Source organism: Nelusetta ayraudi, unplaced genomic scaffold (assembly GCF_046127955.1).
Source record: "Nelusetta ayraudi isolate G7.1 ecotype Tasmania unplaced genomic scaffold, CSIRO-AGI_Nayr_v1 ptg000031l, whole genome shotgun sequence".
NCBI classification, from domain to species: domain Eukaryota; kingdom Metazoa; phylum Chordata; class Actinopteri; order Tetraodontiformes; family Monacanthidae; genus Nelusetta; species Nelusetta ayraudi.
In genome coordinates this window covers 5,130,476-5,147,302 of record NW_027466081.1, presented here as the reverse complement: position 1 = coordinate 5,147,302, position 16,827 = coordinate 5,130,476, and the positions used below count along the sequence as shown (strand labels likewise).

The 16,827-nt window shown below is 47.8% G+C and overlaps 1 protein-coding gene across 1 annotated transcript in view; it reads right to left on the bottom strand.

Moving 5' to 3' along the window:
- The window catches only part of klf7b (Kruppel like factor 7b), a 55,740-nt gene extending 45,020 nt beyond the window's left edge, over positions 1-10,720 (bottom strand). Inside the window, exon 1 of the mRNA XM_076031032.1 lies at positions 10,127-10,720. Within this exon, the coding sequence (XP_075887147.1) occupies positions 10,127-10,228 (102 nt within the window). The 5' untranslated portion in view covers positions 10,229-10,720. The remainder of the gene's footprint in view (positions 1-10,126) is intronic.
- Positions 10,721-16,827: the final 6,107 nt, after the last annotated feature.

The window sequence follows — 16,827 nt, the reverse complement described above, 5'->3', positions numbered from 1 at the left end:
CATGAATATGGAAAAATCCACCTTCCAAGATATAAAGGGGCTGTCCTCCTCTCAGTGGCGCTAGTTAGTATGCTAGCTAGCTAGTGTTAGCCTCCAGGGTCGGCACGGTGTCATTTGCGGTTGCAGCGTTGTCAGCAGAAATCTTTCTTGGACTTCAAAAAGTCGAGCCTGATCATTAGAATTTGAAGCCCTTATATCATATTTATTCAATTTAGGACTTGGCTGCACTGCTTAACTTACATTTTGGACTTAGCGGGTGGGGAATGCTTAGTCTCTCTGTCCTTTTAACCCTTCCTAAACCACCCCAAAAAACTGCCTGCAGCTCACTGAGACAAAGAACCGCGAGAAGAAAAATTCCCAAGGTCATCCTCCTTCAACGCATGTGACCCATTTATTGTGCGCGCACAGACAACAAACACGTGTGTAACAGCCATGCATGCATGAAGCCGCGCCGTGCCGCTCAATGCTGTCCATTAAGGCTGCTGCTGTCCCTTTAAACAGAAAGAACAGAGATAAACGCTTGTTTGCCTGTATCTGTACCACACACACGCACACACACACACACACACACACACTTCCTCTACCATTGTCAACTTGCTCCACTTCCACACTATGAATGCTGTCATTACCAAACATACCCTGGTGGCCGCCAGTTCACCGCAGGAGCTACGATCTAAGAAACAGGAAGAGGGCTTGTTTCCAGCCAGCTGTGCAAATACTGCACAAAGTCAGCATGACAAAAAGGCAAATATAAATAGTGCCTCATTGTTAGTCTGCTTGACATTATTTTGGGCCTTTGAAAACTTTAGAGTTGCGCGCCCCGCCGCGTGCGAAACTCACCAGCGCTTGCTGATATCAATTCTGCAGGCGTCCCGAGCCAGAACTCACTCAACTGCTCCGGGGTTCAGACGGTTGGTGATGTCACCAAGGGCGTACTTGTGCCCAGGTTAGTGACCACACACCCCCGCCTGCAAGCGGCTGGATCCAGCCTCAGGGTCAGCTTTGAGCCGACCAAGCATTAGTTTAGGCAGCAGGGCTAAAACCCAGCGTTTTGCAGGAGGGTGTAAACGGTGGTTTTGTTGTCTGGAGAGAAGTGACTGAGCAAAGGCCAGCGCACCGGAGTTCAGGATGAGAAAACAAAGGCCAGATATTTGTGAAAAACATAGTTGAGGCAGCAGGCCCCAGACTGTAACCATCCTCTTTTTTTTGGAATCTCACTACAAATGTGGAATGTAGGGAAATTGTGGGATGTAGGGGAGAGAATAGAGGAGGATGTGACAAAGGAAGGCAGTCAAAGAGAGAGGGAGAGTGAGAGAGAGAGAGAGAGAGAGAGATGGGTGAGAAGAGAATGGGAGGGCTGGACCGCTGCCAGGTCACAAGGTTTTATCCCTAAGCCAATCAGTCTGCAAACACTGGCTCAGCAGGATGTAGACACACACACACACACACACACACACACACAATGTGTGTGTGTGTGTGTGTGTGTGAGGATTCCTCTTAATCACAACAACAGCTGCATAATGAAACTGTCTCCCAAATTAAAATGTATTTAACCGGCATTTAACGGAGGAGAAAAGAAAGAATGTCTATCGAGAGGAAAATCACCTCAAGGAGGTCAAGAAAAAAGGAAAAAAAAAAAAAAAAAAATCAAAATTCAAAACCTGGCATCCGAGTGAGTGACCATACAAAGCGCTCCTGAACGGGCAGATGATGGCAGGTGATGCGGGAAGAACATCACAAAGTGCCCAGTGTCCAGCCAACCGGCCGACAGGAGGTAACCACAGAGACTCGGTAATGGGCTCTGAGTCATCAAGCAAGCAGCCGACTTCCTGCTGCTCGCGTTTTCCCGGAACAGTCGCCGAATGGCGAGCAACGCTGTGAAATTGATTGCTTCCTTCCTTTTTTCGGAGATCTATTTTTAAAGCGGACAAATATCTGGGAAAAACCCCAAGTTCCAGCCTCGAGATTGCTTGCTTGGTATTGACAGTTTATCTTTTGCGGGCCCGAGGAAATCGTGCTAAGAAAAAAAAAAATGCATCTGAATTATTTCCCAGCCTCCTAATTTGGACGGTAAATCTGTTTTATTAAAAGCTTCTACTCAGGCCTTGAGGGCAGTTTCCACCAAAACCACCAACCCACCATTAGAAACAAAGAAAAATTGAAACTTTTTCCTTCGTCCGACTGCGCGCAATAAAGCAAACGGGCACGTTTCCTGCCGAGCGACGCCGCGCCCGCCAACCCCCCCTCCCCCCTCAGCGCCCCCACATTTTTTAATCAATGAGCATGCGGCACATGATGTACTAGACAATGGCTGCCGCTCGGAGCATGAAGAGATGAATGGCTAAATCTCCTTGTAAACTGCAGTAATCAGGCTCGCTGGTGAATGGCGCCGCAGAGTTGCTCTCCATAGAGGAGCACTCATCTTGAAAGATCAGGACGATGGCTTTCACAGCGTTGGCGCTCTCCCTCCGTCACGAGTGCGCGGCTCATTTGTTCTGCCTTCCCGCCACGGCGGCCTGACTGCTCACTTTCTTATCTAATCTGTGCCACCGTCGACTGAATGCCTTATTCACTCGCTGAATTATGGGAAGAGTTTTTTTTTGTTTTTTTTTTTCTCTTAGTCCGAGGGTGTGAGTGTGTGTGTGTGGTAAGCCACACACACACACGCACACACAAAAAGAATGATTTTCAAATTATGGAGAGCAGACAATAACTGTGAGTGTGCGTGTTTGGGAAATGATAGAAAAAGAGGGCGTGAATGAATGCAGTGATTAAAGCGGCTCATATTAAGGAGGATATTGGCACCGGGCTGCGTGAAGCGATGAAGGGTTCGGGGCGGAAGCTTTCCATTTTTTTTTAATAAAAGCTATTTTTTCTTTATCTTTCTCCATTGTCAGTGCCCAATAATTACATATACTTTAAATAGAAAAAAGGTTTTTCTCTTGGTTCCAATTTAAATCGGCTTTATAGGATCGAGCTTCCCTGCTCGATGCTACAGTTCTGCGCTGCACTGAGCAAACAAATACGCAACAGAAATAAAGGGGGCATCACTTTTTTGTGGTCACATGATGAAGTAAGTCCATAAGACAGCAGATGGAGGACGTCCCTCTTTCTGTTTCTCCTGTATTGTTTTGTTTTTCCTGTAAATTACAGTCTAGGCGACTATTTTAGCAGGCTATGCTATCAGCCGCCACAGCAAGTAAACAAGGTACCAGGACCACACACATGCACACGCACACTGTTACATGACTATAACTGCAGATGCCAAGCCACGCTGAATACTCATTCGAGCTTACGTAGCTCATAGTTTCTTTAATTCTTCAGATTTTTATTGGCCATAAAATCCCAGTGGCCCCATCACTGCACAGAAGATCTGAGACCTGCAGAGTAACTTATTTCCCTTCAAGACCTTCACACCAAAAACGTGCTAAACTCCAGTTTCCATGACCGACAAAAACCACGCTATTTGTTAATATTGACTCAATGCTCTTGAACTGACACACTGATAAAGACCTGAATCTGACATTTGACGGCTGCTGCAAGACAATGGATCAACGCAGAGGACTGATTTCACTGTGCATCCTGTCCAGTGAAATTACCGATGATGCGTCTTCTCCTGCTACTTCTCAAATGAGGGGCTAGCGGTTGTAAATCCAGGTCGGCCTGTCACCATAATGACAATATCATCGAGCGAAAAAAGAAGACGCGCACTCAATCATTCCGCCGGCCTCAACCAAAAACAACCATGTTTGCGTGAACCACCAACAGGCCTCATGGCAGCGCCGCTGTTTCCCTCCCCTCTGCCTCGGACTTTAACTTCAAGCCGTCCTCCTGCTCCTACTGTGCACTTCCGCTTAGAAAAGTCCTCGCCGTGGAGAAACCGGATTATATAAATGCACTTTGTGTTTTCCTGTTTGGTTGTCTTTTATTCACCCATTTCAGTTTATTTTCCACATTCGACACCCACGCGGATTAAAAGCTCAGCGCTCCCTTCGAGAAAAGGCTGCCGGAGTCACGGGTTGCCTCTGACACCTCCGATAAAAGTGGAAAGGAACAGGTGAGGAGACGACTGCCGAGGTGTCTCTGCCGACAGTTGCGCACTAGCGGGAGCCAATTAGCGCCGACGCAGGAGCGTGCCGAGAGGACAAAACCGGAGAAGCATGCTTTTAATAAAGCGGGGGTTGCATAAATTAAAAAAAAAAAAGCTGCGATTCGTGGCCCGCTCTGACATTTTAAATACCGCAGCGAGTCGGGACGGTGTCTCGAATCCAGAGTTCCTGGCCGTTACATAACTAGCCGCTAAATTTCCGACTCCCCTTCACCTCGGCCCCCCTCCCTGCACTACTCTGACACTTTCCTCTCGCCCTTCCCATCCTTTTGTTTGCCTCACTCGCCTTCCTGCTATTCCGTCATCTGTGACAACGAGGAAGCAGCTGTGCGCAGAAGACAATTACATAACGGCACGCGTGTGCGCGCGGAGGTTTTCGCGCTAACGCCGGACAGATTGCGATGGGAGGCTGAAAACTTTCCCCTGGATTTATTTGTCTTCCTGCGTCGTGTCCGCCGGTTGTTTTCTTTCCTCGGCGTTGCGTCTCGGCAGACGGAGTTACTGGCTTGTGAAATGTGAAAAACTGCAGCGTGTATTGCAATTCATTATCTTGTCAAACTTCCCAGGGTCGGCCTTGAGTCACGAGGGAAACACAGAGAGGCAGAGAATGATGCGGAGAGAGAGAGAGAGAAAAAAAAGAAAGAAAACGAGTCCCTGCAGATATTTAAACAGGTTCATGAAGTTGCAGCGACAAGCAGAGTCTCGGTTTGAACATGCAAACAGATCTGAATCAAATTCATTCTAGCTTTCTGAGGTAAAATCCAGTAAAATCCAAAATACCCCCCCCCCCCTCCCATGGTCATAATCTGCCTTCATGCAAAATTTGGGGGAAAAAAACAAAAAAAAATCTGATGAAATGAAGTTTGCAGCAGATTTTTTTTTTCCACAGTGTCTGAGCAACAAGGCCAGCAAGTTCCAGCAGTGGAGCGCTTCAGCAGAGCTGTTTGTGGTTCTGGTTCATTCTGGAAACATGAGAGAGTTGGAAACAGTTGCAGGAGATGGCCACTGGCGTTTTAGGCAAACAACAGGGTGAGAGTCCAACCGCCTGTCCGATAAATCTGAGGCGATATTAATATTCCTAATACTGGAATATCTTTTTAAATTCGTTTGGCGGGGGAAAAAGAAGTGCGGCTTAACTTTGAACATTCCAACGTGTCTGCGTGTTTGTTTTCTGTCTGTTTGACACATTTTCTCTTTTATCGTTTCTCCACACGGAGAAAACAAAATGCTTCCATGCGATTTGAATAAATAAAAAAAAACAAAACTCAACAACCCTCGGGCATCTGAAATTTTCCCCCAAAACTTTGTCACTCGCTTCTCCAGTCGCAGCATTCGCCACTTTTGTTCCGCTGCTTGATCTGTTTGAGCGCGGAAGCTAACGGGCACAGACAAGTGCAGTTCTGAAAAAGACACACCCATACCGAACTTTATGGCCCATTTTTCGCTGTTGCATCCCTGAAATTTAAAAATTTGCACAAAAACCAGCAGCTGGTTGCGACGGCGAATGCGCCGCCTCTCGAGAAACAACGCTCGTCGGGCCAAACAGAGACGCAGTGTATCAGCAAAACAACACGAGTCGGTCTTCCATGGCTACCGCCAGATCAGCTCGCCAGCAGATGGATTGAGATCCAGTAACGACACCAGCAAGAGTGTGCAGGGGGCGTGACTTTGAACGACTGCCGGGGGCTCCTGAACGCATCGCGGCTCACCTGCACGCCGAGCCCCATTTCACTATGGAAATGCAGCTTCTGTTTTCACAACAGCCGCATGACGACCGACCGACTGGTCTTCTGTCCCCGTCACCGCTGCCTCCGCGGCCAGACCTTGGCAGAAAGCTCTGCTTTCAACTAAATGGATTATGTCTAATTGGAAAGTCTGGGTTTGCCATTTTATCCTCGGACACAAGCGGAAAAATTTTTTTAAAAAAAAATCCCCGGAGCCTCTAACGTCATTCCCAACCTGCGGAGATGGGGCAATTATATGCAAAACACTGGCACCTGCCGTCAGAGGCGACCAGGGCTGATCGACGGGGGTGTGTGTGTGTGTGTGTGTGTGTGTGAGAGAGAGAGGGAGAGAGAGAGTTTGGTCAGGATGCAAAGCAGCTGATAAAAGACACACCAGTGCGCGGAAACAAAGAGCAGAAGCATGAAGCAGCGACGGACGGGGAAGATAAATGAAACACACACAAATATGGCAGTTTGTTTGTGCGTGTGTGTGTGTGTGTGCGCCTGCGTGCACTTCTCTGTCCGCCTGACAGCAAACGACCAATTACTGTCGAAAGTGGCAGGATGAGTCCTGCCAGACCATAGCTTTCCATTAGTCCATGCCAGCCAAGCGTGTGTGTGTGTGTGTGTGTGTGTGTGTGTGTGTGTGTGTGTGTGTGTGTGTATACGCACGCGCGTGTGTTGATGTTTGAGAAAGGGAGAGAGTGAGAGATGGAGTGAATCGGGGGGAACACTGGGAGACAGAAGAGGGAAGAAGAGTTGAAAAAATAAGGAAAAAAACTCTCCTTTTTTAATCGCAATTCACAAAATTCCAAAAAATATTTCACCAAATTGTTTCACTTTTTCCACCGATGTCAGAGTAACCGCTATAAATGAACGGATGGAGGAAAAAAAAAAAAAAAAAGAACGAGAGGGCTTCAGCAGGCTCACTGCGAGCACATCTGGGGCTCAGTCAGCAGCCGGCCCGGTGACAAGGAACACAGCGCAGAGGTCATTTTAAAGCGGCTCTGACAAGGACTCACATCTTGGGGAGGGGAGGTTGGGGGGGGGGATCTGACGCACAGCAGGTGGCGACCGGAGGAAGGTGAAGCGTCGCAGGAGCCTAATAAGAGTCGGATGCGCTCTGATGCGTCTGCACGTTTGACGCGGGAGCTCCGGATTGAGTCGGCGTGCAGACGTCAGGCTCAGGGGGGGATGAGAAGGTTCCCGCAAAACAAAGAGAAGTGCGCCCACAAGTGCCTCTCTCAGGCCTCATGTGGGGGCCTCTGGAGGTGGAGAGCGGAACTACACGTGGCTGACTTTTTACCCAGAGCCCATTTGCCGGTACGGTGAGTTGTTCTGTAAACGTTTCAGGCCGTGATTCAGGTCAGCTGGTCGTCACCGCCCACTAATCCGCTGAGTTTTTAATTCAGAGCCTTGGTCTCGGACTCAGAGGCCCGTCATAAAGTTCCGGACCGCGTGCTCCTGTGACGAAGACGTGTAAAAAAACAAAAAAACAAAAGAAAGCTGTTTGATGTCGGCAGATGTGTGACGCCGCTGAGCTTTTTTTTCCCCCCCAGCTTGCTGAGGCAGGCAGAGGTTACAGGAACAGCGGTGACGCCGACGCCAGGCTGCTCAGGATTCTCCCCCTCACGCTTCCACCGGCACGGCCGGCGGCGCCGACGACAGGTTATTAACCACGCGGGGAGACGAGGACTCAGCTTATCTGCCAAAAGGACGGTGCGACTTATTTGCTCCGACGATTCCACGTTTCCAACTCTGAGCAAACATTTGGGTTTCTCAGAGAGAGGGAGAGGAAATAAAGAGACGTGATGTCACAGCTGAAAGACGACGGTGAAACATCTCAATCAATTATCGGCAGAGGGAGGTTGGAAAATAGGCTAGCGGGACTGGAACCGAGCGCTGTTTGGACTAAAATAGGACGAGGCAGTAAGAATTTGTGTCAGTAACACAGTCAGTCAGGAGCAACGCTGTCGGAGCCTAATTCTGGACCGTGTTCACACACACACACACACACACACACACACACACACACACACACACACACACACACACACACACACACACACAGATCAACTCTGTGGAACAGCCCAGCATCATCTGCACAATCATTTTCACACGAGGATAACGGGGGAGATTGCGACTGAACTGCTTTGCTGGACATCAACTGGCGGGTGTGAAGTCTTAAGCAGACCAAGGCCTTCAAATCCTGTTGGCTCCACACACCGAGCGACTGCCAAATAACACAACGGCGTGTTAATGAATTTTCATTCAAACTCTCTCCGGCGAGAGCAACGACGTCCGACGACAGCGTGCAAAAAAGACCCAGGAAGGTCCACAGCTGGCAGCAGACGCGCTGGAAGATGTTTCCAAGGAGATGTGGAGCCTGGAGGCTTCCACCACTATGCAGACAGGAATTAGTTCCACTCTCAGTCCTCCCGTTGGTTCCACATGTCCCGAGTGGAAATGATAGCTTATAACTTCCAGCGCTGGCAGCTTTGAGCTTCTTCTTCTTCTTCTTCTTTTTTTTCTTCTTTTTCCCCTCCAATGTCTGGGCCGAGAACAACTGAAACAACAAATGTCACGCGACCAAAAGTCTCCCGAGGCTAATTTCTGCTCGTCCTTGAGGGTTGCATTCAAGGAAGACGGTGAGGCTAAACATGAATAACGCACACACGCACGGAAAAAAAAAAAAGAAAATCCCGATGCAGTTCCACGATATTGCATCAGTCAATCACCGTTTGGAAATTTCATTTTACTGTTTGCAATGATATATAACCATCCAATACCCCCCCCCCACCACCTCTTCCTCGCATATCAGTGTAAAATACAGGAAGAGCAGACATTAACATCCGAGATAAGAGCCATAAAACAAAGTGGCCGGTCGCCTGCGAGGCTTCAATAATGGCTGACGATGCATAATTCATCAGGATCATCTGCAAATAAACAGTGGCAGATGTGGATACATTATTTAAGGGCAAGTCACCGGCTATCAGGCATGTGTCCATCTTCCACGGCCCGCGCACGTGCGTCTCTCTCGCTCACTGTGTGTGTGTGTGTGTGTGTGTGTGTGTGTGTTTGCGTGCGACTACACCAACACATATGGCTGACAGACTGGTCAATCGATCAGAGCAGTCGCACCAACATCAGACTCCATCATCAGCACCGGAGCAACCCAGCAACCCCCCCCCCCCCCCCCTCCCCACCATCACCAGTCACATACACAAAATCCAGGCTAACATTTACATTCAAAGTTTCAATCTTCTGGAACCCCTGGAACCCCTCCCCACTCAAGAGCATCAGCACCGGGCTGCACGTTCCAGGCGAAAACGAACTCAAAAGGCAAGGAGAGCAAGATTCCATTTCCTACAGCTCGGCGAGCTGCTGATCCATCACTGCCTGCTTAAAAAACCCCAACAAGCAACTTTCACTTTCTGTGCTGTGAGCAAAACAAAAAAAAACAGATTTTTTAAAAAAATACTCTCTGCTCCTGTAAGAGAGCTGCAAACCAGACCCTCCCACCACCCACTCTTTTTTTTTCTTTTTCTTTTTTTTTTTAAATGTAGAAACTAATAGGTGACTGCTGCTCATCCGAACCCATTGACATGTTTGAGAGGCTTATTAGCTTTAAATGTGAGCATCGGCACCAGGTAGCCCGGAATAGGTCATTCACACGAGGCTTTAATAGACCCTCAAGTGCGTTAAAGGACCATGTGGCTCATTCTTCCCATTGAGCGGCGCGTGCGTAAACGCGTGCCGGAGTGTGCGCGTTTTGTAATTTTAAAGGATGTTTTTTTTTCTTCCATTAGTGCCATTAGTGCCTAAAAATCCGTCCTTAACACCCCCCCCCCCACCACCACACACACACACACACACACACACACACACACACACACACACACACACACACACACACCACCGCCCCCCTTTTGTGTGCGCGTGCTACAGAGAGAGCGCGAGAGCGCGAGAGAGAGAGGTAGAGTGCGCGTGCGTGTGTGTGTTTTCTCCTGTCAGCGGACCTCGCCGTGTTCCATGTGAGGAAGGAGGGGAAACGGGACACGCAACTACTCGGAGCCGCTGCTTCACTGACGCGGTGGAGGAAGAAGAAGAAGAAGAAGAAGGAAAAAAAAAAAAAAACACACCACTGAAAACTAAAACTAAAAACACGCGCGGAAGCACAGCAGCAGCAGCAGCAGCAGCTGGGTGCGACACAAACGAGAATGAAATATTACATTTAAAAAAAACCTGTAAATTTCTCATGAAATGAAGGAAGAGAAAGCGCATCATCTCTGACCTGCTGCCAGTTCTCCTCCAGGGAAGGCATCGCAGAGAAATAACCGGTATCGTGGACGAGTTGGAGTTCCTGGAAGATACTGTAATTCGCCAACACATCCATGCTTGGAGCGCAGCAAAATAAGAAGGAAAAAAAAACAGGAAAAGTCAGCACAGAAGTCCGGAATCCAAGAGACTTTAAAAAAAAGCGCACTTCTTCTCCTCTTTCCACTTAGACTAGTTAAAGAGAAATTAAAAAAAAAAAGCCCAAAGTGTTCGGGGTTGGGGGGGGATTAATCCCAGCTGGTGTTGATCATCAGCGCACCTGGATGCGTTAATTTAAAAAAAAAAACAAAAAACAAAAACAAACGTGGGAAGGGGGAAAAAAGGGGGAAACGGCAAAGAAAAAGTGTTGATAATTTGAATGTGTGCGACTGCAAAGCCCCGCTCCGCTCCTCTCCGCTCGCTCTGTCACGCCTCTCGCTCCTCGGCTCCGTGCTGGGGGGTGCCAGATCTATTTCCGCATTGCCAGTCGCCCCTCCGTGAGCGCGCTGCCAGGTTGCCAGGTTTGCTCCTCCAGCAGCAGCGAGACTGGAGCCCCCGCTCGCAAACCAGGCGGCCGGCACGAGAGGGGCGGGAGTCCGGCGGCGGCAGCGGCGGCGGGGGGGCGGAGCCACCTGCCAATCAATTTCATGCGTGACCTAATAAGGCAAATGGGGCTGATGATGTCACTGACGTCCAATTAAGGAGGCGCCAAGAGCGGCGGAGTGGGCGGAGCTTCAAGGAGGAAGGACGAGCCCCATTGGCCGCGCGGCTCTGTCAGTCCGGCCCCTACATGGCAGTGAGGGAGTGAGTTATTTTTAGAGGCCTATAAAGCCGCCTGCAACATTCCTCTCCGAGTCAGTGCAGGCTGTGCGGCCGAGGAGGAGAGAAACCGCGAGCTGCTGCGGCTGGGAAACACTGAGTCGAACGCAGCTGCGTGTCTCGAAAGAGCGGCAGAAGCCGCAGTGGCGGTGGCGAGGACCGACATTCGGCTCCGGGGAGCCGGAGGACCGGTGGTGGTGGTGGTGGAGGAGGAGAAGGAGGAGTAGGAGGAGTAGGGCCACATGGTCCTCCCACCTGTTCGGTTTCCAAGAGATCATCCTGCCCACTTCCCGTGCACTCCTGCCTGGAACGCGGTCTCTTCTTAATACATGAATATTGGCTTGGGCAGCTATAGAGGCTCCTCCTCGTCAGAGCCAAGAGTTAATCAGTCTTGCGTGCTTCAAAATCAAAAGACACGGCAGCACGTCCAGAACCTCGTTTTTTTTTTTTTTTCTTCCTTCTTTTTTCGCTCCAGGAATGTCCAGCAGTGTTTTTGATCCAATTTCCAAAAACTTATGAAAGTGATGAGGACTGCCAAGGAAGTTAAACACCCCCATGTGCCTGACAGTTGACACTGGAAATAAGTTTTGGTCGTCTATTCAAAATATGGCGCCGTGAAAAGAACAGAAAGATCTACCGAGGCTGAAAATTCACAGTTTTAAAAATAAGTATGTTGACTTTTTTATTGTGCAAAATTGTTGACTTTATTAATGTTTCCTCTCTGTATCTTGTCCAGTCGATCTTTATTACTTTCTTTTGCTGGACTGGAAGTAAATTTCACTACTTGAAAACCACAGCTCTTAAAATAAGCCCCAAAGGTACCAATGCATCACCCAGAGTAGTGTCTTAAAGTCTAATAAAACTGCACTTTCAGCAACAATGTAAAGAGAGAGAGAGAGAGAGAGAGAGAATGAAATCACTGCAGTTCAGGGGTTAAAACTGGATTCTTGGTTTAAAAGCACATCTTTATTTTTGCATTCACTTTGTTCCATTGATGAATTTTTGGACAAACACTGCCAATTGGCCAATTTTTTAAAATCTTTTTCTTCCTAAACGCAAATATTGCGCCTCAGGAAAAGTCAACTTTTCAATAATTTTCAACATTTTTTCCAATCGTTCGCACCTCAAACGGCTCATCACAGTGGCGCGCGACGTGTACATCACGGCAGTCTCCCCACAGCATCAACAACAATGGCTGACAAGCTCATTATCTGTGTCTGTCAGCGCCGAGTGCTGTTTGACAATCAAGACGCAGAAAATCAAGACAATCATCTGAAAAACACAACTTGTGGAAAGGTGTCGCACACAAGTTCGGCTTGTTTGGTTCGCTGGTGCTCTGCCGGTTCATGCGAATGTACGCAAAAGAGACTCCAGCTATCCAACAGACATCCGACAAAACATTAGTCGCTAAAAGTTCGGGGTACTGGTCTTTGGAATAATCTTCTTTGTGTACCCAAAATGCCTGAAAATGAAAACTTCGATGAATAAAATGCCCCTAAAATTTTTGTCAGTAGTGCAGTATAGCATAGTTTCAAATTTTTCATTAGAAGCCCCTCAGATTGAATATTTTATTGCAACAAATTTGTACGGCAGCTGGTGGGACGAGTGTCCGCCCAAGGATTTGACATCCATTTCATATTTTTGTGTTCTTCACACCCATTAGCAGCCATAAGAATACTGTTTTCTGGAGGTCTAAGTAACCATGTTAGGCTCCTCCATGATGAAAGATAATGATCTGAAAATGAGCTAAATGGGGGACCTTTAATTATCATGCGTGTGTGTGTGTGTGTGTGTGTGTGTGTGTGTGTGTGTGTGTGTGTGTGTGTGTGTGTGTGTGTGTGTGGTTTTTTTTAGGGGTGAGGGATGAATATCAGCCAGGGTTTTTATTTTCAGTGGCAGGCTGAGCCCTGAGGATGGACAGGCATGGCGGTTCCTCTGTTTGCTGCGTTACAAAGAGCCATAAACCCTTTTAAAGGATCAGATGTCAGATTATTGGAGCCTGTAGCATCTCTGCCGCTCACTGGATCACACTTTCTTTTTTGTCTCTGTCTCCGTTTCCTGATATATGGCTATTTTCCATTAGCCTCCCCCGCTTCCTTAACATAACTTTTTTTTCTCCCCCCTCTCTGTTGTGCTCCTGCCCCCCCCCCCCCCCCCCCCCCCCCCCAGACCTGACGTTTCTCCCCTGTCCTCCTGATTCGTGCAGTTAGGTAATCAGTAACTCTGGGCTCTCTCTGTAATTAATTTTTCCGAGGCCCGCCCCCACCTGTGAACCTATTAGTGTGACTGACACAAACCGCGGTACACATCCAGCCTCTCTGACAAATTACATTAATTGGATTAATGAGGATGCAATAAATAAAGGTCAAAATGTGAAAGCCAAATGTGACGTCCCAAACAACACCGGTCTAAATTTGGCCAAAACACAAAGAGCGACGCCGCCTGGTGCAGTTGGCCTATAGCTGCTGTCAGCGATATTGACACTAAAAATGAAAATGGTAGCAGATAGAACGCTTCTTTAGATAGTGACAATGTAGAAAAAAATAAAAGATATTTTTTTATAAAATTGAAGGGAATCCTCTGCAGTGTGAAACTATTAAAACATTAGACGTATAAAATAAGATAACAATAAAAAAAGAACCATCCACACATACTGACGCTGCAGATGTAGCATAAAATATGAAATTAAATTAAAAAAAAAAAACTAAATGAAGCACACCGCTTAAGGCACCCACTTAAAATAATGGCCTGAGTCATTTTTTTTTTTTAAGTGTTTCAGAAAACACAAAAGCTGAACTAAGTGATCATGAGAAGATGATGTGGGCAAACACATGTTCTGGTTAAAAAAGGCCATTGTTTTAGACGTTGATTCTTGCAGTTTCTTGAAATCATTTAAAAGGTTTCCCACAGTTGTTGGATTTACTTCACATTTTCATCTGGGATGCAGAAAGATTTTGTAAAGAAGGTAAAAGTTGACTGGACAAACTTTCTGCCCATCATTCAAATGAGACAATAAGGGTTTTTCTACAGTCGCCTGAGCCGGTTCGCAACACCTTGAGGCTTCCTGTTAAAGTAAAGGGAGCACGATAGTAGCTGAGCACCGCTAGTGCGCTGTGAATTCTCGCGAAAATTTTGTCAGGAATAGAACAGAAAGAATGGATTTCACTAAGAGAAGCGGAAACCAACAAAAGTGCCATCTAGTTCTAATAAAACTGGCTCTACAGCAGCAGCCATGCTAATCTCATTAGCAGCAGCCAGGCTCGCACTCACTTCCTGTGTTTCTTCTTAGTCTTCTTCATTGTTAAGAGCCTAATGTTGCTGTTAGCTTCTTTCTTTCATCACAAGTAAACCTCAAACCACTCAGGAGATATTAATTGATTACATAATAAAACAGTGAGAACGGCTCAAGCCGGAGCTTTTAAAGACGGACGACGGTGCTTTTAGACAGGAATTCAGTTGCTCTGCAACGCCGAGGAGGCTGGCCTGATGTGATAAAGTGCTTGTCGGGATGTTTCAGCCCGGCAAACAACTCACGCAGAGCACGAGATGAGATCAGCCCATCTGGAAGTGAATTCAGTTTACAGATATGATCCTGGTCTGTCCATCCACCTTGCGCTTGTCTCTTATGTAACAGCCGCGTGACGTAAAGCAGAGGCTTGCGCGACTTAATCGAGCCAACACTTGCTTTTGTGTCGTTGTGTGCCTCTTCTCACCGCGTGTCTCGTACACCCCCACCCCCCCCCACCCCTTACCTCGCCCCCTCGCCCCCCCGGGGGATGCACTGCTGGTCTCTGAGGACAGTGAGGGGCCAGATGGCTTCTACATCGACTGTTCCAGGACATTTTCCCCCATTGATTTTTACAGCTTAGTCTGCCACTGGAGAAACAGGGGGAAGAAGAAGAAGAAGAAGAAGGCAGCGACAAGGAGGGGAGCAGGAGTGAGATGGATAAAGTGTGTGTGTGTGTGTGTGTGTGTGTGTGTGTGTGTGTGTGTGTGTGTGCGTGGATGTGTGCGCGTGTGTTGTGGGGGTTGCAGAAGTATGGATCAATACTGCCTCTGATTGCCTTTAAGGAGCTCTTAACACACTAGTCATGTTTCCATTAGAGGTGGGGAGAGAGATTTTTTTTGGGAGAAAAAAAAAAAACTTTTAAAATCCCCGGAATAATAAAATATATGTGGGGTGATAAACACTGTCAGAGGATGGCGCTGTGGGCAGGTCGCAGATTAAAAACGACTCATCAGTCGCACAAGCTCCCTGAACAAGCTATGGAAGGAGGCGAGGATTCATGTTGCACAGTCTGAAGGTTTTCAGGGATGCAACAGTAAAAAGTCCCTGGTTTAAAGTTGGTTTTGATGACATCGGTGTGTTAGCTGCAGTCTCTTGTTGTCACTGAATGAAGGCGCCCTGCTGGTATTATCTGCACAGCTGGGTGGTGTTTGAGGAGAAAAATCTTTGCATTTTTTTGTGATGACGTGTGGTTATTTTATTGTTCAAGATTGATAAATCTTGCGGCCCCTGCATTTTTTGTCTTTCTTTTGCACGTTAGCGAGTTAGCCCGGCTGAGCAAGTCAAGTATCAACGGACAACAGGCAGACACTGGCCAACCTACTTTGAATCTACAATTTACTGTGGTTGAAATAAAATAAAAGACACACCATTTCAATTCAGCATCGCATCGATGACAGCAAAGATACCAAACTAATGACCAGCTAACAAATTACAACTGCGAAAACACAGACGTAGCCGACTGTGTCATCATTAGCTTTGAGCGGCGCCTCCTCTGGTCATTTGTTGTGCACTGACACAGAGTTGGCAACAGGAAGGGGAGTTCCTGAAGGGGGGGAGGGACGGAGGGAGGGAGGGAGGAAGAGAAGCGGCCAATAAAGGAGCAGCATGAGGATAAAACACATACAGGGGGCGCTGTGATGCTGTTAAGTTCTACTTGGAGCAAAAATGCACATCTCCCAAAATCCAACAGGTCAAATATTGCCTTATAAAACCTTCACACAAGTTTCAGCCACATCCTTTCATTCGTCCTCCTCCCTGCTCATTGTCTTTGCACACCTTCCTTCCCCTCTTCCTGCCACCCTCCTCCACCTTTTTTTCAACAGTTGCTCTTCACCTCTTCCAGGTCCTGTTACCCTACTTCCTGTTTTCAACAGTCCTCCCCCTCTTCCTTCACACCACATCCTCTTGTCCCTGCCATCGCTCCTTCCCCTCCTCTATCCTTCCCTCAGCTCCTATTATTCACCGCCACCCTCATCCTATTATCAGCCCTGCTCCTCCTCCTCCTCCTCCTCCTCCTCCCTCTGCTTCTTTCTCACTACCCATTCTGCCTCTCGTTCCCTCACCCGTCCTACTCCTCCTGCTTGTTCCGCTACTACACATCCTCCCTGCGCTCGCTACAAGCCCTCCTCCACATTACAAGCCCTTCCACTCCGTCTCGCTCTCCTACTAATAGACCTACTCGCGATGTTACTTCTCCTTCGCGCCGTCCAAAGACTGCCCCGCACCCTCTCCAAGTACATCCTGTCCTCCCCCACCTTCTTCTAATTCTCCTGCAGCCACTCCGCCACACTGCTCATCCTACGTGCCTATTTTTGTTTAACTTTACCCTTGACTCCCTGTTTTCCATCTTAAGTTTAAGTGTCTTTTTTTCTTGCCTCACGAGTGAAGATCACGAGGAAGGGCAGAACGACAGAAGTAGATTAAAACAGGCACAAAGAGGATTGGGAGGAAAAAATGGGAGAAAGTGGAGGCAGGAAGAGGAAATTTCACATGATTATGGGTCTCCAGTTTACGATGAAAACCACTAAAACCACCGCAAGAGGAGGACACATAAAAGCCTGCGTTTTATG